General features: G+C 42.7%; 1 protein-coding gene across 2 annotated transcripts in view; it reads right to left on the bottom strand.

Annotated features, from left to right (window-relative positions):
- itga9 (integrin, alpha 9) overlaps positions 1-23,549 on the bottom strand; it is a 550,508-nt gene that overhangs the window by 442,707 nt on the left and 84,252 nt on the right. For both annotated transcript variants that reach the window (XM_068032283.1, XM_068032284.1), the window contains one exon: positions 5,395-5,524. In XM_068032283.1, coding sequence (XP_067888384.1) covers positions 5,395-5,524 — 130 coding nt within the window. The remainder of the gene's footprint in view (positions 1-5,394; positions 5,525-23,549) is intronic.

Genomic DNA, 23,549 nt, shown 5'->3' with positions numbered 1-23,549 from the left:
ACACACTCTTATAAACAGAAGATGTTTCATAAACCCAAAGAAAGGGGTGGATAGTATCACCTGAAAGGGATGCAGCACCCCAAACCCTGGTCACAAACCAAATCTTAGACATTACATACCACCAAATTTGATGGTCCAGTCCATCATTCTTGTATTGTACATGTGTTATTAACACAAACATACCAAACACTATAACAATGATTGGTAAACTAAACAAAGGATTCTTTATTGAAGAATAACAGGATTCGAGGAGTGCTTTTCATTACACATGCGCCAACTACTGTATCACATGTTAACTTGCATCACCTCCTGATACTAAACCATTTATATATTCACTAGTATGTTAATCAGTATTAAAGCAATTAAAGCAATATCACAACATCCCTTTTCCTTAGACAGAAACATTTTATAAGTTATAAACTATGCAGAGAATGAAATAGGATAATTGTGAACAATATTTACACATGTATGGACTCTCACATTAATTATTCAAGTGTCTCTGAAATGTACAGGTGGTCTGCTGACTCAACCTGATCTGGTGACAGTGAAACTTTGCTGAGATCTGGAATTGTCAATTCTTTTCTCTTGACCCGCAGGTCTAGACTGCCAATTATCTTATACTTGAATGTTGTAGATGTCATCTTCCTGAACTCCAGTCTCAGCACTCAAATGTGAACCTATCCTTGATGCTACAGGAATGTCAGGTATAATGTTGTTAGATAACTCTCTCGGCTGACATCTAGTCCTCCTCAACCTCGCTCCATTCGGGGTGGTTACCTCGTATGACCGTGGATCATTACAGATCTTTGACAGTTCCACAGGAAACCATGTCTACTCTTGTGGGTGGATCACTCTGACCTTCTGTTCAATCTACAGAGGAGGCAACTCCACACCTGCATGTTTGCCTTGTGTGATTTTCATTTTCTCTTGTCTCGCCAATAATCTATTTTGGACTGATGACGATCTGATCAGGTGATGACTCGCAAAAGTTGTCCTGACTTGCCTTCCAAACATGTTCTCTTCTGGCGATGGTAATCCTGTATCTAGTGGTGTTGTTCGTTGATGCAATGTTGCTATTTGAATGTCTTGATTAATCTCTTTACATTTCAAGATTAGTGACTTTACCATTCTCATCATCCTTTCTACTAGTCCATTTGACCTTGGATAATGTGGAGATGATGTGATGTGAGTTACAGCTCACTTTGCACACGTGTCTTGGAATGGTATACTGGTGTACAGTGGACCATTATCTGGTACTATCTCCTCCGGGGAACTAAAAGGACTGAAAATTGCATTCATCGTGTTTGTTACTGATGCACTTGATGTGTCCCTCAGTTGGTGAATGATAGGAAATTTGGAGAAGTAGTCGATAATAAGTAAGAAGTCATCACCTCTGACAGTAAATAAGTCAGTAGCTATTTGTGACCATGGATGTGATGGAACATCATTAGAACGTCTCTCTGTGTTGACTCGGCTGATGCCCATCCTCACTTGCTTGTCCTTTGTTGTTCTTGATCCCTGGCCAATCAACTGCCTTACATGCAAGTTGTCTTGATCTTTCAAAGCCCAGATGACCTTGATGTAATTGGGTAAGGATATCCTGACAAAGCGCTTTTTGGTATCAATACTTGTCTGCCCTTGAAAATGACTCCACTTGATATCCTTAATTCATCACAATATGGCCAAAACATACGAACATATGAATTAGGAGCAGGAGTAGGCCCCTCGAGCCTGCTCCGCCATTCAGTAAGATAATGGCTGATCAGATTGCAACCTCAACTCCACATTTCTACCTACCCCCCAATAACCTTTCACCCACTGACTTTTCAAGAATCTATCTATCTCTGCCTTAAAAATATTCAAACTCTGCTTCCACCGCTTTTGAGAAAGAGGGTTGCAAAGACTCACGACCCTGAGAGAAAAAATGTCTTCTCATCTCTGTCTTAAATGGGCGACCCCTTATTTTTAAACAATGCCCTCTAGCTCTAGATTCTCCCACAAGGGGAAACATCCTTTCCACATCTACCCATTGAAGACCCCTCAGGATCTTACGTTTCAATCAAGTCGCCTCTTACTCTTCTAAAGAGTAAAGATTCTGAGATCTGTGGGAACCTCTTGCATGGTATCTGGCCATCCATTGATGATGAGCTGCCATAATGCCCTGAGGACAGGATCTCTGGAAGTCTCTCTTTGGAGCTCTTCGTGTTTGTTCTGTCCAAATCGCAATAAGTCAATGTTGTACACATCTTCTAGTTCCACATTTATTTTGTCAACTTGGACATCCAACTGTATATTTTCTGTCTTCTTGGGGTTGGATATCGGACCTCAAAATTGTACCCCTGTACTTTGATTAGCAATCTTTGAAGTTGTGGTGGCACGCTGGTGAGTGTTTTTTGTCAAATCATTGCTAGTGGCTTGTGATCAGTCTTGACAACAAAGTGTTGGCCAAACAGGTACATATGGAATCTGGTGATACCGAACAGTAATGCCAATGTTTCTCGTTCTATGTTTGGATAGTTCACCTGAGTGGGTGGCAAACTTTTAGAATCGAATGCAATTGGTCTACCTTCCTGTAACAAACATGCTCCAAGACCCTTTTGTGAAGCATCTACTTTGGGTGCAGTTTCTTTCCTTGAGTTTTAGCATTGTAAAGATTCTTCTGCAGTAAGTGACCGCTTTAACAAATGGAATGCATGCTGATGATCCTCATGTCATAGGAATGGCATATCTTTCTCGACAAGTTCACGCAGTGATGATGCTTTCTCACAGAAATTAGAGATCTTTGGTGCTAAGAAGTTAAACAGGCCCAAACATCTCTGTAAATCTTCTTTATCCTGAGAAGTAAGCATTGATTGTACATCCTCAACTTTACTGGAAGCTGGTCCTATTCTAGTGTCAGAATAGATTGAACTGAAGAAGCACATTTTTTGCTATTAAACATGAGACCTTCTCTTCCAGCTGTCTCCATTAGAATGTGAAGATTCTTGTCATGCTCCTGTTTGGTATTTCCCATGACCACTAGGTCATCTGCAACACAAACACAGCCAGAACACTCTCAGTAATACAATCCATATGCTGTTGGCACAGGTCTCGACTCACTGACAGACCAAATGGTAACTATAGAAAGCAAAACATTCCCAAAAGGTGTTCTGAATGTTGTTAGTTCCTGTGAATTCTTGGAAAGGTGCATGGACCAATATCCATGATTTGCATCCAAGTTTGAGAAATCCTGGGCCTAGCAAACCTTGGGTTGAGCTCCTTTAAAGTATGAATCTTGTGAGGACACCTATTGAGTGCTCAATTTAATCTTCTGGGATCCAAGCATACTCTAATCGTACAATCTTTCTTAATTACTGTGGTTATAGAGCTACGCCAATCAGCATGTTGCTGAGCACGGCAAATAATCCCTTGTCATTCCATTGTGTCAAGCTCGGCCTTTAAATTTGTCCTTTATGTGGACACTGCACTTCCGTGGTGGTTCCTGGAGGGAATTGTGACGTCTTTCAGATGAAGAACGCATTTCCTATAAAACTGCCCAGAGTATCAAGTCAATCCTTTTCTGTTACAAATCTTGAATAGACTCAATAGGGTCACACTTGCTTTGATTATCTAGCATTGGTGCTCTACTGATCTCGTGACTTGTCATGATCTGAAGTTCACTGCACGCTGGTAGTCCTGCTGCAGCTGGACCACTGGTATAAACAACATAGAAGACTTGTGGCAACCATGCAGAACTTCCATATCTGCAGTTCAACATCAATGTTTCCACGCAGCAGATTGGTGAACCGTTATATGCGGTGAGTAACATAGACTCCCACTTCACTAGGTACATGTCATTGAGTATCCACAGTGCTAAAATGTTGGTGCTTGCCCCAGTATCTATCTTCAGTCTTAACATGTGCTTGCCTCTTTTGTTAGGACATACAATTTCTACTGTGGTGAAAGCTTCCAGTTGTGTGATTGCATCCATGTGCTTTATGGCTGTCACTGAATGGAAACCTTGTTCACTTTCTAGCTTGAGTTTGCCTCTTTCAGTGCTTTCTTTGCTGTGCAGGTCTCTGCCTACCTTGTGGATGTGCCTGTGCTTGAAATGGTACTTGGTGAACTCTTTTCATCCATGTCACTTAGGTGGCATCTGCTTTTGTTGGGCTGTGGCTTTCTGTGGAATCAGACTGCCTCTTCACTGCCAGATTTTCAACAGGTATCTCTGAATGAGGACAGTTACATGGCTGATGAATTAGACCACACTTGCCGCACGCCTTGCCCTGTCAAGGTACCTCAGCTATCATACCTACGGTTGTTGCTGCTCCAAACACTTGCATATATTGCCCGCACACAGCTATTGCTTTGAATTTTCTGCCATCTTCAAGTAGACTGTCGATGTCATTTCTTTTTTCTTATCAAGTAGATCCTTTTGGAATGCCTCAATTGGAGTTGATGCGATTGTCAGCTCCATTATTCTCTGAGGAATCACAATCTTTGAATTTGTTTCGACATCTACTGACAAACTGGACAATAGTTTCTTTGGGCTGTTGTCTATAGACCATCAATTCGAGTCGATGGATTCTAAAGTTGACCTTGACTCTTAATTGATCTTTCAGTGTTGTCCAGAGTTTAGATAGGAGACCTCTTCATTACACATGTTACCTGCTGACTAACACTACTCCAACTACTATATCACATGTTAAGTTGCATCACTTCCTATGATGATGTTACTAAACTATTTACATATTCAATAGTATGCTAATTTGTATTAAAGCAATATCACAACACATGTCTGTGTACATTTTGTACTAAAAACAAGCTCATTGTCCTAATGCCAATGCCTGACAAGCTGTATGATTCTGGCATGACCTGTTTGGCATTTTTAAATACCAATACATGGCAACCTTAGAAAACTCAATGTTCCATCCCTTAATTTGTGAGGAAAAGTAACAAATGGTATATGTCTCTCTCTATAATTTTTTCTGTGACTTTTTTTCCAAAGTGTCTGTAAATTGTTAAGGACCTAGCAGAGAAAGTAAGTTGAGTGGCAGAACACCATCCCACAATCCCCACACAATATTCATTGAATTTAACCCATCCGATTATCACGCAGATGGCAAACTGGAAAAGCTACCTCCCCAGTGACGCTGGAGTGCAGTGCTGTGAGACTCCCTGAGGGAATCTCACTCTTCTTCTCTTCAAATTCAATTTGGCCTGATTTTAACTTCACAGTTTTAAAATGCCCGGAAGCCAAAACTGCTTTGCTGCAACTCTAAACTTGGAGTGCAATGCACCAGAAGAAAACAGAGAAAAAAATCATCTTTCACTAAATGTTGCTGGATTACCACTGAGAGGTCAGGTCTTTTATACTTGTGCACTACAAGTTGCTGAAAGGTTTCTTTTACTTACCAAGGTAACGGTAATGCCTGGACCCAATAGTTGAATCTTCAAAGTGATAATACTTGCCATCTTTCAGACTGTAAACTTTGACTGTGCCAGTCCAGTAGTATGACCCAGGTGCCCCCATTACAACCAGATCCTACAAAATAAAACAGTTGTTGAGCCCACTAAAGTGACGATAACAGTGCAGTATCATACACACCTGACACTCACTGATCATTGCATCAACATTACTAATTTCATAGCCACTGTGTATGCTAGACTGTTGCCAGTATAGGATTAGGGACCTTTGGCAATCGAAGTCTGGGGGCTAGAGTCTCCACAATCGGCTGAATTATGTTTTTATGTACTTAAGAAATTTACTGGTGTACACCAATGAAACTACTAAATGGTTCAATATAGCTTTTTCAAGTCATTTTCAGTCATTTAAAATCAGGTTTCTCAACAGGTGGAGAACTAGACACATATTATAATGCTTATTTTTTGTGCGGCCTCTCATTTTCAACTGTATTAAAAAAACTGTATCAGGTTACCATTTTTAAATGCAATGAATACTTTTTCTTTGCATTAAAAGATAAACAATTAAGTTTTATTATGCTGACCGATTGCACTGGTGCATGCAAGATTTTATGTTCGTAATTATGCAAATGAGTTTGGGCAGACACTTGAAGCATAAATTCACTTGGAAAAACAATACAATTTCAAGCACAATTTGTGTCCAATTTCCCGATTGCTCCCAAAATGAAGTCTTTACCCCTGGGAATTTTTGATTCTTTGACTTCTATGTTTCCTTAATCTCCAGTAGACCTTTCAGCCAGGGATAGGTACCATCATGTTGCACCATGACAATATTATTAAGTCATCCATGGTCATGGGGTAGTTAATCTCTATATAAAGTGCATAACTAAACTCATGCCACAAAGCACAGTCCAATTTAAAATACATTTCTCCCTATAAATAAAATAGCTAAGCACACACACATCCCTGGAGAGCAGTACAACTGTATTAGCTAGCTAGCAAGCAATACAGTATGCAATGCCAATATGAATTACTTTTGTTGACAGAATCCAGCTAGCTACACCATGTGACGGGATGGTAGATGGACCTTATTGGATGACCTCTGTGGATTCACACTGTGTTAGGAGTGCAAATTGATGTAATATACTATGAAACTCAAGGAGAGGATTGAGTGGGACAGGAAGGGACAGAGAGAGAGACAGAGGTAGCCAAGACTAGTTTATTCATCCTGACAGGCTGTTAAACTAGGTCCTAGATTCTAAAATACAGTAACAACAACATCTCTCATGGACAAAATGTCATTTACTCACCAAAACTAGTGACAAAATTAGATAAACGCAATTACAAATAAAGATCACCCTTCAGTTCCTCCAATAAAAGCGATTCTCTTAAATTCAGTTATGTCTATATCTCAGTTTATCACTATTGATTTTGATTCAGCTCTGACAAGATAATTAACAAAAAGTTATGCTGCAAAAAGTTGAGCAGTTGTTACTGCATGCATTATTCCATTACAAAATGTTTAGTCACTATCTGTAAGATTGTACTTCAGACTAACCAATTTATGTCCACGCCAAATTGCTTACCTGTTAGCAAAGGTGCACTTTTAATGTAATGTAATTCTATGACACAGACAACTTTCAAATGACATTGGCCACTCAGGTTATGTGGCCTCAAACTGGATAGTAAATGATGCGCATTGCAGTTACTGATCTTTGACATACTTGTAAAATGTGTCCTTTAATCCAATTTGCAGCAAAAAAAATCAGTTAATGACTGTTTCTAACATGGTCATTGAAACATAATAAATTTTTACTATGTCTTCCCGACAGTTTTTAAGACTGCAACAGCAGCATGGATTTTGTTCAGGAATCATAGACAGTTCATCAAAGATGAAGGTTTATTAAACCTATCCATTACATTGTATTTACTAACTATTGTATATGGGTCAGCAGCATCCTGTTTTTGCCATTATCACTCAGCCCCATTACATTGTACTCTTGTATTCATGAGGAACGTACAGTGCTGATGTCTGGAGAGTCCTTGGATTTTCTTGCCTGTTTTCCCCTCAATACAATTTCTGGAACAATGTGATTCAAAATGGATGGTGCAGAATTGTGACATTTATACAGAAGCAAATGTCTGGCAACTTTCAACATGTCACTGAGTTTGGGTGCCAAGTGAAAGTAATACGTGACAGTGCATATAAATTGAGACATTCCCTCAGTGATTTCTCCATTTTAAAATGAGTTTACATAACACAAGCCTTTAAACTTGTTTTAAAATAACCTAGCTGTCGGTGTATGAACATGTTTTGACCCCTGCTTTCAGCAGCACAGAATTGGTTGAATAGCTGTTTAAATATCTCAAATTACTGGACTAAAAGGCACTTGGTTTGGTCATCAGCTGTCACAAGGTACATATTGTATATTCAGGTGTTAAGACAGACATTGGAGTTTAGCTTTCATAACTGAGTTTATTGTACTTAATCAAAAACCTGATCTAGATAAAATAATAAACAATGCTACACACTCACTCGCACGTACACATGAGAATCACACACACAAATGGATTACTGTATGGAGAGGAATAGTTTGGGTTGGATTAGAGTCCAGAACAAATAAAAATAATATACAGTCTGTGGTGTCTTTTAAATCAATTGTCTTTCAGCTGAATCTGGACTCCTGATGTTCTTTGTTGGTAGATATTCTTGGAGACAGTGGAGCAGGTGGTCTTTGTACCTGAGGTCTTTGTCTTAGATCTTGTTCAGCCAGCAGGCAAGCTTTGAATGCCTCAAGGTCACCTGGAGAGAGAAAGAGAGAGAGAGAGAGAGAGAGATTAACCCCCCCCCCCCCCCCCAACCCCACCATGGGTTCTGCTCAAAGTTTCAGGGTCTTGCCCCTTATAGCAAAAGGCTACTAGTTTTTTACAGATAGGGAGGTGGTCACATGATTGTCCAATACCCTTGTTTGCAATTTAATTAGATTCAAATCTAGGAATTCTCAATCTCTCTTGGGTCTCACTGTTTCAATGTTGACCTCCCTGTAGGTAGGTCTTCAATAGTGAATGCTCCAAGATGGCTTTGATTATTCCACTAACAAGAGTGATACTGGATAATCTACTCAGTGATCCAAGCCATTGTCCTGGATAGGAGCCTTGTTAAACACGTGTCTCCAATTCGATGTCCTGGAATGTGAGATGTTGCAATGCAAATTGTAGTGGCCATCTTGGCTGCCAGCTGTTAAAAGTTAAATATAGGATCCCAGCTTTCCTTTTTAAAAGTTTAATGTGGGTTTCCAACCAATTAATTAAAAATACTCATTTGGTATAGCATGTTTTATTGACACTGTTAAAAACCTGACACCAACTATGTAATCTCCTAAGGAAAAATTCTACAAAAATTCCACCTGACCCTCAATTTTATGTTTTATTTGAGTGTCTATCTACGTCAAGATCTCAATTGTTTACATAAAAATACACAAACCATGTACATTGTCATATAACAGCTAGTCATATATGTCAGCTTAGCCCACCGGTAGCAGCTTCTAAATCAGAAGATCACGGTTCAAGCCTCACTCTAGGTCTTGACCAGATAATCTAGGCTGACATTACAGTGTCGTACAGAGGGGGGTGCTACATTGTCACAAATATTAAAGCTACCTGGTCAGGTCAACTATAAGATATTATGGAATTACTTGAAGAACATGGAAACAAACAAAACAGATAAACTGGTAATTTCTCTCAATGCTGTTTGTGGGACCTTGTTCTGTGCAAATTTGCCTAGAAAACAAAATTACTACAGATCAAAAGTAATTCAATGGCTCTTGAAGTGTTTGGGGTCTGAAAGATGCTGTATCAATGTAAACTCTTTGTTTCAAGGATCAAGTGCTTCTTTGAGCAGCAATTTGACTTATTCAGTCAAACCCTTCAGACAATACAGATTCTGTTCTTTCCCAAAACAAACAAACCTCAGAATGGTAACAGTTTTCAATCTCTTTACAGTGCTGTTCCTCAAGTTCCCCTTCTATGTACTCCCGCATAACACAGCAATACCTCTCGGTAAAAGAAACATAGAAACATAGAAAATAGGAGCTGGAGTAAGCCATTTGGCCCTTTGGGCCTGCTCCGCCTTTCAAAAAGGATCATGGTTGATCGTTTAATTCAGTACCTTGCTCCCGCTTTCTCCCCATATCCCTTGATCCCTTAGGCATTAAGAAATATATCTATCTCCTTCTTGAATATATTTAATGACTTGGCCTCCACTGCCTTCTACGGTAAAGAATTCTACAGGTTTGCCACCCTCTGAGTGAAGAAACTTCTCCTCATCTCGGTTCTAAATGGCATATCCTCTAACCTGAGACTGTGACCCCTGGTTCTGGACTCCCCAGCCATCGGGAACATCGTCCCTGCATTTAGCCAGTCTAGTTCTGTTAGATTTTATAGGTTTCTATGAGATCCCCTCTCATTCTTCTGAACTATAATGAATATAGGTCTAGTCGACCCAATCTCTCCTCAAACGTCAATCCTGCTATCCCAGGAATCAGCTTAGTAAATCTTCTTTGCACTCTCTCCATGGTAAGAACATCCTTCCTGAGATAAGGAGACCAAAACTGCACACAATATTCTAGATGTGGTCTCACCAAGGCCCTGTATAACTGCAGTAAGACATCCTTGCTCCTGTCCTCAAATCCTCTTGCAATGAAGGCCAACATACCATTCGCCTTCCTAATTACTTGCTGCACCTGAATGCTCGCTTTCAGTGACTGCTGTACAAGGACACCAAGGTCTCGTTGCACCTCCCCCTTTCCCAATCTATCACCATTCAGATAATAATCTGCCTTTCTGTTTTTTCAAACAAAGTGGATAATCTCACATTTTTCCTCGTTATACTGCATCTGCCACGCATTTGCCCACTTACCCAACTTGTCCAAATCACACTGGATACTCTTTGCATCCCCCTCACAGCTCACATTCCCCCCCAGCTTTGTGTCATCTGCAAACCTGGAAATTTTACATTTAGTTCCCTCACCCAAATCATTAATATATATTGTGAATAGCTGGGGCCCAAGCACTGATCCCTGCGGTACCCCACTAGTCACTGCCTGTCAACCGGAAAAAGACCCGCTCTCTATTTCCTGTCTGTCAACCAATTCTCAATCTATTACTCCCAATCCCATGTGCTTTAATTCTGCACACTAACTTCTTATGAGGGACCTTATCAAAAGCCTTCTGAAAATCCAAACACACCACATCCACTGGTTCTCCCTTATCTATTCTACTAGTTACATCCTCAAAAAATTCCAGTAGATTTGTTCAGTATGATTTCCCTTTCGTAAACCCATGCTGACTTTGCCCAATCCTGTTTATGCTTTCCAGGTGTTCTGCTATCACATCCTTTATAAGTGCAAGAAATCCCTAAGAAATTAGTATACATGCAGTGATTGCAACCCTAACCTTACAGACATTCTACAGAGTTTTAGCTCTCAGAAAATGTGAATTAAACAACTTGTCAAATGCTCAACTAAACCTTTGCCTCAAATTCCCCATATTCCATTAGAACGGTGTAATGCGGCTTCCAAGGAACTCTAACCTAATTTATAAGTTTCACCAGTCAGGAAGACCATCTTTGAATGACCAGACAGGACAAGAATTTGGAACATTTTCTCACAGTTTCATGCCAGGCCAAGTTAGAAAGTATTTGCATAGGAGTCCATTGCCAAACACAGAAGAGTCACTGACCCGAAACGTTAACTCTGCTTCTCTTTCCACAGATGCTGCCAGACCTGCTGAGTGGTTCCAGCATTTCTTGTTTTTATGCCAAACACATTTTAATGGGCAAACATAGAATATGAAAATTCAGTACAGACATCATTAGCAATGATATCAAAAGGGCCAATTTATAAAACAAATCACCAGTATTCGGTTACTTGCCCCCTTGCTAAGAGCATTTCCTCTCAGTGCCACCCCTAGTTTTGAAGTGCAGAAGGAACCTTCATGTTGCCACGGTCACCCTAAAAGCAAGCATCATTATACAAAAACGTAGTGTCAAGAAAACCCCTTATGCCAAATGAGAAATATTAATGTCATCGGTTGGAAACTTGCATTAGACTTTTAATGGGGAAAAGTCCTACAGTAACTTTTTAAAAACTAGCAGCCAAGATGGCCACTGCAACTTGCATCTGAAATACCAGGAGACTGAACTGCAGACAGAAGTCTGAGAAGCCCTGGACCCAGAACAATGGCTTGCTTTAAGTAATTGAATTACCTAGGATTGCTTCATTAGCACAACAGTCAAGGCCATCCTGACACATTGACTTTGAAAGAGAAAGCCCTTCTGAATGTAAATATTGGCATCCTGGAACTTGTGGAGCCAATTCTGAACCTTGTATCTCATTAAAAACAAAGGGGATTGAGAGAACCCTATGACCATCTGTCAATCTCTGCAAAAACAGGAGTTTTGTTACACTCACAGAAGCCAAGGAGAAACTGAGACTGCAGCAACAGAGAAAGTTGTGTGCTTACCTTTCTCTCTCTCTCTCTCTCTCTCCCCAGAAACCATCAAGTTTGAAAACTGTCTGCGACTGTGGACCCTTCAAGCCTAACGGACTGCTACAGCCAGAGACCCGGGCAAGAGAGCAACTACAATTCTGCCTTCAAGAAAACCCTGAGCAAAGCAGGCCAACCACAAAGTGCACTTTGACCAGCAAGGACTTCAAGAATACAGCTTCAGCCGAGGACTACCGGATCATCCACTTCACAGACTGTGTATTTAAGTTCCATTTATTCTGGACTTTAATCCAATCACCAAATCTATTTTTCCCTCTGTAATCTATTTGTGTGTATGTGATTCTCGTGTGAACGTGTGCATGAATGTGTATACTGTTTTTGTTATTTTTAAAATCGGGGTTAGAATGTTAAGTACAATAAACTTATGTCTTTCTTGTTTAAACGCAAGAAAACTTGTCCCATTGGTTCTTTCACAATCACAGTAAAGGTAAAACCGTCACAGAGGTTGTAAGCACAACCATTGTTTAAAAGAAATAAACCCTGTTGCGGTCAAATAAGAGGAAAGGCAAGAGGGAGCCTGTGACCCCTTCCTCACCTGGCCGTAAAAGTAGGGTATTTAAAAATTCATTCGCAGAATGTGGTCAATATTGGCACGGTCACAGTTACTGCCTTGAGCAGAAGGTGGTAAGAGTCTCCTCCTTGAAATCATTGCAATCCTTGTGATGGCGGTGCTCCTATAAGATAAGGGATTGCGGGATACTGAACCAGTGATGATATCCTTTTTAATGTCTTTTTTTTATTCATTCATGAGATGTGAGCATCACTGGCAAGGCCAGCATTTATTGTCCATCCCTAATTTCCCTTGAGAAGGTGGTGGTGAGCCGACTTCTTGAACCACTGCAATCCATGTGGTGGAGGTATACCACAATGCTGTTAGGAAGGGAGATCCAGGTTATTAAGCACATAGGAAATAGGAGCAGGAGTAGACCAAATGGCCTGTCGAGCCTACTCTGCCATTCAATACAATAATGGCTGATCTTCTGCCTCAATTCCACTTTCCTGCCCACTCTCCATATCCCTTGATTCCCCAAGAGATCAAAAATCTACCTACCTCAGTTTTAGATATCTCAATGATGGAGCATCCACAACTGTCTGGGGTAGAGAATTCAATGATTCACAACCTTTTGTTTCTCCTCATCTCAGTCCTAAATGATCTGTCCCTTAACTTGAGACCATGCCCTTGTGTTCTAGATTTCCCAGCCAGGGGATAAATCTTCTCAGCGTCAACCCTATCAAGCCCCTTCAGATTCTTGTATGTTCCACGAGATCGCCTCTTATTCTTCTAAACTCCACAGAGCGTAGGCTCAATTTACTCAGCCTCTCGTCATAGGACAACCCTCCCATCCCAGGAACCAATCCAGTCAACCTTCGCTGCAAGTATATCCTTTCTTAAATATGGAGACCAAAACTGCACACAGTACTCCAGGTGTGGTCTCATCAAAGCCCTGTACAATTGTAGAAAATCTTCCTTGTTCTTGTACTCCAATCCCCTTGCAATAAAGACCGACATGTCATGTGCCTTCCTAGTTGCTTGCTGTACCTGCATGCTAACTTTCTGTGTTCCTTCTATGAATGCACCCAAGACTCTCTGAACATCAACACTTCGAAGTGTTGAATCTTTTTTTTTAGAATTAGAATTAGAACAGTACAGCGCAGTACAGGCCCTTCGGCCCTCGATGTTGCGCCGACCTGTGAAACCATCTGACCTACACTATTCCATTTTCATCCATATGTCTATCCAATGACCACTTAAATGCCCTTAAAGTTGGCGAGTCTACTACTGCTGCAGGCAGGGCGTTCCACGCCCCTACTACTCTCTGAGTAAAGAAACTACCTCTAACATCTGTCCTATATCTATCACCCCTCAACTTAAAGCTATGTCCCCTCTTGTTTGCCATCACCATCCGAGGAAAAAGACTCTCACTATCCACCCTATCTAACCCTCTGATTATCTTATATGTCTCTATTAAGTCACCTCTCCTCCTCCTTCTCTCCAACGAAAACAACCTCAAGTCCCTCAGCCTTTCCTCGTAAGACCTTCCCTCCATACCAGGCAACATCCTAGTAAATCTCCTCTGCACCCTCTCCAAAGCTTCCACATCCTTCCTATAATGCGATGACCAGAACTGCACGCAATACTCCAGGTGCGGTCTCACCAGAGTTTTGTACAGCTGCATTATGACCTCGTGGCTCCGAAACTCGATCCCCCTACTAATAAAAGCTAACACACCATATGCCTTCTTAACAGCCCTATTAACCTGGGTAGCAACTTTCAGGGATTTATGTACCTGGACACCAAGATCTCTCTGTTCATCTACACTACCAAGAATCTTCCCATTAGCCCAGTACTCTGCATTCCTGTTACTTCTTCCAAAGTGAATCACCTCACACTTTTCCGCATTAAACTCCATTTGCCATCTCTCAGCCCAGCTCTGCAGCCTATCTATGTCCCTCTGTACCCTACAACATCCTTCGGCACTATCCACAACTCCACCGACCTTAGTGTCATCCGCAAATTTACTAACCCACCCTTCTACACCCTCTTCCAGGTCATTTATAAAAATGACAAACAGCAGTGGCCCCAAAACAGATCCTTGCGGTACACCACTAGTAACTAAACTCCAGGATGAACATTTGCCATCAACCACCACCCTCTGTCTTCTTTCAACTAGCCAATTTCTGATCCAAAGCTCTAAATCACCTTCAACCCCATACTTCCGTATTTTCTGCAATAGCCTACCGTGGGGAACCTTATCTTCTAAAAAATATTCTATTTTTTTTCTTCTTGCTACCAAAATGAATAACCTCACACTTCACCACATTATACTCCATCTGCTGCCGTCTTGACTATTCACTTAAGCTGTCTATATCTCTTTGCAACCTCTTTCTGTCCTCCTCACAGCTCACATTCCCACTTAGCTTTGTATTGTCAGTAAACTTAGATACATCTAAGTCATTAATATAGATTGCAAACATCCAAGACCCCAGCACTGATCCTTGCGGCACTCCACTAGTTACAACATGCAAACTAGAAAATGTCCTATTTATACCTACTCTTTTCTTCCTGTACATTAATCAATCCTCTATTCGCACTGATATATTACCCCCAACTCTTAACTTGTGTACTAGCCTTTTGTGTGGCACCTTATCAGATGTCTTTTGGAAATCCAAGTTATCTAAATCCAACATCTACTGATTCCCCTTTATCTACCTGACTAGTTACATCCTCAAAAAGTCTTATAGATTAATCAAACACGATTTCCCTTTCATAAAACTATGTTGACTTTGTCGATTCATACTTTTTTAAATTCATGCATGGAATGTGGGCATTGCTGGCTAGGCCAGCATTTATTGCCCATCCCTAATTGCCCTTGAGAAGGTGGTGGTGAGCTGACTTGTTGAACCGCTGCAGTCCATGTGGTGTAGGTACACCCACAGTGCTGTTAGGAAGGGAATTCCAGGTTTTTGACCCAACGACAGTGAAGGAACGGCGATATAGTTCCAAGTCAGGATGGTGTGTGACTTGGAGGGGAACTTGCAGGTGATGGCGTTCCTATGCATTTGTTGCCCTTGTCCTTCCAGTTGGTAGAAGTCACGGGTTTGGAAGGTGCTGTCTAAGGAGCCTTGGTGCATTGCTGCAGTGCATCTTGTAGATGGTACACACTGCTGTCACTGTGCGTTGGTGGTGGAGGGAGTGAATGTTTGTAGATGGGGTGCCAATCAAGCGGGCTGCTTTGTCCTGGATGGTGTCTAGCTTCTTGAGTATTGTTGGAGCTGCACCCATCCAGGCAAGTGGAGAGTATTTCATCACATTCCTGACTTGTGCCTTGTAGATGATGGACAGGCTTTGGGGAGTCAGGAGATGAGTTACTTGCTGCAGGATTCCTAGCCTCTGACCTGCTCTTGTAGCCACGGTATTTACAGGGCTACTCCAGTTCAGTTTCTGGTCAATGGTAACCCCTAGGATATTGATAGTGGGGGATTCAGCGATCGTAATGCCATTGACTGTCAAAGGGAGATGGTTAGTTTCGCTCTTGTTGGAGATAGTCATTGCCTGGCACTTGTGTGGCGTGAATGTTACTTGCCACTTATCAGCCCAAGCCTGGATATTGTTCAGGTCTTGCTGCATTTCTACATGGACTGCTTCAGTATCTGAGGAGTCACGAATGGTACTGAACATTATGCAATCATCAGCGAACATCCCCACTTCTGACCTTAGGATTGAGGGAAGGTCATTAATGAAGCAGCAGAAGATGGTTGGGCCTGGGATGCACCCCTGAGGATCTCTTACAGTGATGTCTTGGAGCTGAGATGATTGACCTCCAACAACCACAACCATCTTCCTTTGCGTGAGGTATGACTCTAACATGTGGAGAGTTTTCCCCCTGATTTCCATTGATTCCAGTTTTGCTAGTGCTCCTTGATGCCATACTCGGTCAAATGCTGCCTTGATGTCAAGGGCAGTTACTCTCACCTCACCTCTTGAGTTCAGCTCTTTTGTCCATGTTTGAATCAAGGCCGTAATGAGATCAGGAGCTGAGTGGCCCTTGCAGAACCCAAACTGAGCGTCACTGAGCAGGTTATCGCTAAGCAAGTGCCGCTTGATAGCACCGTCGATGGCACCTTCCATCACTTTACTGATGATTGAGAATAGACTAATGGAGCAGTAATTGGCTGGGTTGAACTTGTCCTGCTTTTTGTGTACAGGATATACCTGGACAATTTTCCACATTGCCGTGTCGATGCCAGTGTTGTAGCTGTACTGGAACAGCTATGATTTTCTAAGTGCAGTGGCAAGACTTCATTAATAATAGATCCCAGCATTTTCTTGAAGACTGATGCCAGGCTAACTTGCCTGTAGTTCCCTGTTTTCTCTCTCCTTACTTTCTTGAATAGCAGTGTTACATTTGCTAACTTCCAATCTGCTGGAACCATTTTAGAATCTAGGAAATGTTGGAAAATCGTAACCAGTGTATCCACTAGCTCTGCAGATACCACTTTTAGAACCCTAGGATGAAGGCCATCAGGTCCCGGAGGTTTGTTGGCTTTTAGTCCCTGAAGTTTGTCCAATACTTTTTCTCTGCTGATATTAATTACCTTCTATTAATTAATTAATAGAAAAAAATTCTGGAATTGAAAGCTAATCTCAGTAATGGTGCCATGAAACCATCATTGATTATTTGAAAAAACCATTTGGTTCACTAATGTCCTTTAGGGAAGGAAATCTGCCTTCCTTACCTGATCTGGCCTACTAGTGACTCAAGACCCACAGCAATGTGGTTGAGTCTTAAATGCCCTCTGAAATGACCTAGCAAGCCACTCAGTTGTTAAGGATAATGAGGGATGAGCAGCAAATGCTGGCCTTGCCTGCGACACTCATATCCCACAAAAGAATAATTTAAAAAATACACACTGTTGCCACTGTGCACTGGTGGTGAAAGGAGTGACTGTTTAAGGTGGTGGATGGGATGCCAATCATTTGGGCTGCTTTGCCCTGGATGGTGTTGAGCTTCTGAGTGTTGTTGGAGATGCACTTATCCAGGCAAGTGTACAGTATTCCATCACAGATTTGTCTTGTGTCTTGGAGATGGTGGACAAACTTCGGGAGTCAGGAGGCGAGTTACTCACCACAGAATTCCGAGGCTCTGACCTGCTCTTGTAGCCACAGTATTTAAATAGCTGGTCCAGTTAACTTTCTGGTCATTTGTAACCCCCAGGATGTTGATGGATAGTTGGGAATTCATCGATGGCAATGCCATTGAATGTCAAGGAGAGATGCTTAGATTCTCTCTTGTTGGAGATGGTCATTGGCTGGCACTTGTGTAGTGCCAATGTTACTTGCCACTTATCAGCCCACAGCTGAATGTTATCCAGGTTTTACTGTATGTGGGCACAGGCTGCTTCGGTATCTGAGGAGTTGTGAATGGTACTGAACATTGTGCAATCATCAGCAAACATCCCACTTCTGACCTTATGATGAAAGGAAGGTCATTGATGAAGCAGCTGAAGGACACTACCCCGAGGAACTCCTGCAGTGATGTCCTAGAGCTGAGATGATTGACCTCCAACAACCACAACCATCTTCTATTAGGTATGACTGCAACCAGTGGAGAATTTTCCCCCTGATTCCCATTGAGTTCAGTTTTGCTAGGGCTCCTTAATGCCACACTCCGTAAAATGTTGCCTTGATTTCAAGGGTAGTCACTCGCACCTCACGTCTGGAATTCTGTTCTTTTGTCCATGTTTGGACGAAGGCTGTAATGAAGTCAGGATCTCAATGGCCCTGGCGGAACCCAAACTGGTTATTGCTATCTAAGTGCCACCTGATAGCACTGCCTGTGGCACCTTCCATCAGTTTGCTGACGATTGAGAGTAGACTGATTGTCAGGATTGGATTTGTCCTGCTTTTTGTGGGCAGGACATACTTGGATAATTTTCCACATTGTTGGGTAGATGCTAGTGTCCTGGCTCTATTGGAACAGTTTGGCTAGGGGCACGGCTAATTCTGGAGTACAAGTCTTTAGTACTACAGCCAGGATGTTGACAGGAACGACAGCCTTTGCTGTATCCAGTGCCATCAGCCATTTCTTGATATCACATCGAGTGAATTGAATTAGCTGACTACTGGTATCTGTGATGGTGGAGACCTCAGGAGGAGGCCAAAATGGATCATCCTCTCAACATTTCTGGCTGAAGATTGTTGCAAATGATTCATCCTTGTCTTTCGCACTGATGTGCTGGGCTTCCCCATCATTGAGGATGGGGAGATTTGTGAAGCTTCTTCCTTCAGGTAATTGTTTAATTGTCCACCCCCATTCACTACTGGATGTGTCAGGACTGCAGAGCTTTGATCTGATCCATTATTTGTGGAATCACTTTGCTCTGCTTATCGCATGCTGCCGCTGCCATTTAGAATGAATGTAGTCCTGTGTTGTAGCTTCACCAGGTTGGCACTTCGTTTTTAGGTATGCATGATGCTTCTCCTGGCATGCTCTTTTACACTCCTCATTGAACCAGGATTGGTTCCCTAGCTTGATGGTAATGGTACTGTGAGGGATATGCCAGCCATGAGGTTACAGATTGTGGTGGAATACAATTCTGCTGCTGCAGCTAATGGTCCACAGCACCTCATGGACGCCCAATTTTAAGCTGCTAGATCTGTTCTGAATCTATTCCATTTAGCACAGTGGTAGTGCCACACCTCAATGTGACTTCATCTTCACAAGGACTGTGCGGTGGTCATTCCTACCAATACTGTCATGGATAGATGCATCTGTGACAGGTAGATTGGTGAGGAAAAGGTCAAGTTGGCTTTTCCCTCTTGTTGGTTCTCTCACCATCTGCCGCAGGCCCAATCTGACAAATACGTCCTTCAGGACTCGGCCAGCTCGGTCAGTAGTGGTGCTACCAAGCCACCCGGTGCTAGATATTGAAGTCCCCCACCCAGAATACATTCTATGTCCTTGTTCCCCTCAGTGCTTCTTCTAAGTGGTGTTCAACATGAAGGAGCACTGATTCATCAGCTGAGAGAGGGGAGTAGGTGGTAATCAGCAGGATATTTCCTTGCCCATTTTTGACTTGATGCCATGAGACTTCATGGGGTCTGAAGTTAGTGTTGAGGATTCACAGGCCACTCCCTCCTGTCTGTGCTGCCACCTCTGCTGGGACAGTTCATACCAAGGGATAGTGATGGTGGTGTCTGGGACATTGGCTGTAAGGTATAATTCTGAGAGTATGACTATGCCAGGCTGTGCTTGACTAGTCTATGAGACAGGTCTCCCAATTTTGGCATGTCCCCAGACATTAGTGACGAGAACTTTGCAGGGTCGACTAAGCAGGGTGTGCCTTTGTCATTTCCAGTGCCGAGGTTGATGCCGGGTGGCCCATCTGGTTTTATTCTTAGGTTGTAGAAAAGTGAAGTGAATTAAGTTGCCTCAGTGCATCCTGTACATCGTTCATACTGCAGCCACTGTCGACCAGTGATGGAGGGATGGATATTACGTGCAATGACAGAAGCACTCATCAAGAAAACTGAACTGTCCTGGAGGCTGAGTTTCTTTTGTGTTGTTGTGGTTGAATTCATGCAGGCAACTGGTGAGTATTCTATCCTATTCCAGACTTCAGTCTTGTAGATGTGGAGAAGCTTTGGAGGATCAAGAGGTGAGACACTCATTAATGGTTACCCAGCCTCTGTGCTGCTCTTTCAGCAACAATGTTAATAAGGTCCAGTTATGGTTCTGATTAGTGATGATTTCCATGATATTGATAATGAGGGCTTGGCGATGTTCGTGCCATTGAAGGTCAGAAGAGATTTTTGAGCTTTTTCTTCTTCAAGGTGGTTAATACCTGACACTTCTGTGGTCTGAGTGTTTACCTGCTACTTGTCAGCCCAAGCCTGGATATTGTCCAGGACCTACTGTAGTTTGGCATGTGCTGCTTTGTTATTGGAGGATTCTGAATGGACCTGAACATTGCCCTGAGGAATTCCTGCAATGAGGACAGCCACAATCATCTTTGTTGTCAGGTATAATTCCAGCCATTAAGGGTTTTCATTTGCCCCTCTATTGACCTCAGTTTTGCGAGAACACCTTGGTGCCATATCAACTCTCTCCTCACCTCTATCATTCAGTTCTTGCATCCATTTCTGGAGCAAGGCTGTAGCAATAGCTGGAGCTGTGAGGTTCAGGTGGAACCTGAAACGAATGTCACTGAACAGGCTATTTGTGACCCAGGGCCAGATTTTATTCCGGCGACGGGGGTCCCGGCAGCAGGCCGGAAGGTGGAAGGGAGAACCCGACTCAGGCCTCTTTCGGGCCCCCATTGCAATTTCACAGCGGGCAGCCAATTTACTGCCTGCTGTCATGGACACCATCCCTTTAAGGGGCAAGCTCCCACCTCCAGAGCTGCCGGCCAGTCAAAAGGCTGGCAGCGCCACTGGGAGGCCCTGCAATGCTCAAGAAAGAGAAGACTCCGGGACAGGTAAGGGGGGTTGGGGTCACTGGGTCAGTGAGGTAGACCCCAGCAATGGGGTGTTGGGGTCCTCAGGGGCCCTGGATTGCCGCCAAAGGAGGGCCCCCCGCCCCCCCCCCACCCCGCTAGGAGGCTGCCAGTCTTTACCTGGCAGTAGCTCCCCACAGCGGCAGGCCACTCTGCCTTCAATAAAATTGAAGTGGAGGTGGGACGAGGCCCCTAAAAATTGCCTGGGGCAGGCTGTCCTCAGCCTTCCCCACCCCGGACAAAATGGCAGTGGGCCCAAGCAACGTTGGGTACGGTGACCCCTGCCATTTTGTTTGCCCCCCCAATGCCTCCAATCCATCTCCAAGGGAAGAATAAAATCCTGCCCTGTGTCTCTTGATGGCCTTTCATTACTGATGATGGGAGGAGGCTGACAGAACGGGAATCAGCCAGGTTACATTTACCTGGGGAATCTTTCATATTTTCAAATAGATAGCAAGTGTCCTACCTGCACTGAAATATTTTAGTTAATGAACCATTATCACTGGCGCATGGGTCTTTAGCACTACAACCAGGGGTATTAACAAGGTCCAAATGCCTAACTGTGCCTAATGCACTCAGCTGCTGCTTAATGCTACATGAAGTGAAGCAAATCACTGGAAATTAGCATTCATGCTGGTGTAGACCTTAACAGGAGGCCAAGTAGGATCATCTAATTAGAATTTTTGCTTAAAGAAATGAGCAAACATGTTATCCTTGTCATACATTTGTGCTGGGCTCCTCAATGGGCATGACAATGTCAGTCGTTGGGCTTGTCTGTGGGATAGCTCTTCCAACTTGGGAACCAGTCTCAGAGGTTCTTGGTGAAGCCTTTGCTAAATCAATTGCCTCAGTCTTGTGACCTCCATCTCAACTCATCACACCCTATCTCCTCCGAGTACACTACCCTCCATATAAACACCCCCTTGACCTTGCCATCTCATGTGGCCTCTCAACACCTCTCGTCTCAACCACAGATAAGGCCATGTCTGATCACTTTTTGTATCCTTCTCCACTCACATCTCCCTTTATCCTCCCAACCCCACTTCCTTCTCTTCATCCCTTAGAAAAAAAACTCTCCCCCAGTCACTTACAACAACATTTAAAAATTCCCAACTGTCTAGCCTTTGACCCTCCATCCACTGTGACATTTCTGCAGCTACCGATCTGCTCCATGCCACCCTCACCTCTACCTTTGATGCCCTGCTCCCCACTGAAGCTATTACTCTCTCATGCTGGTCATTTCCCCATTGCATTCCTCATCTCCCCTCCCTTAAGTCTACTGGAGGCATCCTTGAAGGTTTATGGTGCAGAACCAGTTGTGCCATTTATCACCAGAACTGGCTGGACAACAAAGGACTATCGCATCCTGATCGTCACTGCTAAAACTGCTTTCTATTACAGGATGCAACAATAACCATTGGCTTCTCTTCACTACAAATTGTCTTCTTAAACCCCTCTCCCCTGCCTCCTGCAATACCAGCTCCAACAATAAGTACAAGGAGCTCATGGACATCTTTGTCATCATGCATCCGCATTTTTATTCATTCTTGAACTTTGTAATAACTTATTTACATCTCAGTTGCTTGCCAAGCCACTTAAGAGGACAATAAGAGTCAACCATGTAATGTAGAACTGGAGTTACATGTAGACAAGACTGAATCGGGGCAGCAGGCATTTCTTGCTCAAAGGAAATTAGTGAGCCAGTTGGATTTTTATTACAATCTTGGAAGCTTTCATAATTATTCTTCTGCAGCTAGCCTTTCTCATATAGGTTGTGCCTCTGTTTTGTAGATCTCTATGAACACCTATAACGGTGATGGCAAATGTATTTCCTCCCAGCTGTTTTCCTTGTGAAATCTGTCCAAATCTTACTTCAAAATCTGCTTCCCAAGGGTCTATTGCAGAAGCTGCAGGTAGCGATCACTGATAAGCTGGCTTTGAATTCAGGATGTTTACTTGTTTTACCTCTGTGATTCTTTAAGTCATTAAGTAGAAGTCAGGCTTTATTTCAAACAAACATCTGCATCTACAAGAGCCAACTGAATCATTCACTGTTGAGGTTTCTAACTCTTGTATTGCTGGAGGTTTTACCCATGGCTTTCTGCCTCCATCATGCCCTCATCGTCTGCCACTGGTCTCCAGACACGTCCATCCTCGCTGTGCAACCACTTCCCACACCATTGGAAAGCAAACAGACTCTTGTTGCCCGATTGAATAATTCTTGACTGTTAGTCAAACAGCCTTTTCTTTTACCTCAAATGTTTGTATAAATGATAAAAAAAGTTGAAAGATAAACAAATGCATAGTTTTTAATACCTCAAAGGTATTTCTCCCAGGTTGCTTACAACAGTGTCCGCAAGATTAATCTTTAATTCCTGGAAACTCGAAGACAACTGTAAGGATTGGCAAACTCACTCACTGCCCTTCAGCTCTTTCAATGGCTCGGGCTATTAACTAGAAACAGGTGTCCATGTCATTGCTAAACTCGTGCTCTAGATGGCTCTGCATTTGGAGTCAAAATTCATGTTTCTCCAACTGAGCAATTCACCTCCATAATCAAAATTCACAATGAAATTGTTAGG

This window comes from Heterodontus francisci, chromosome 5 (assembly GCF_036365525.1).
Source record: "Heterodontus francisci isolate sHetFra1 chromosome 5, sHetFra1.hap1, whole genome shotgun sequence".
Taxonomy (NCBI): domain Eukaryota; kingdom Metazoa; phylum Chordata; class Chondrichthyes; order Heterodontiformes; family Heterodontidae; genus Heterodontus; species Heterodontus francisci.
The sequence above is the reverse complement of the archived record's forward strand: the minus strand, read 5'-3'. Positions and strand labels throughout refer to the sequence as shown.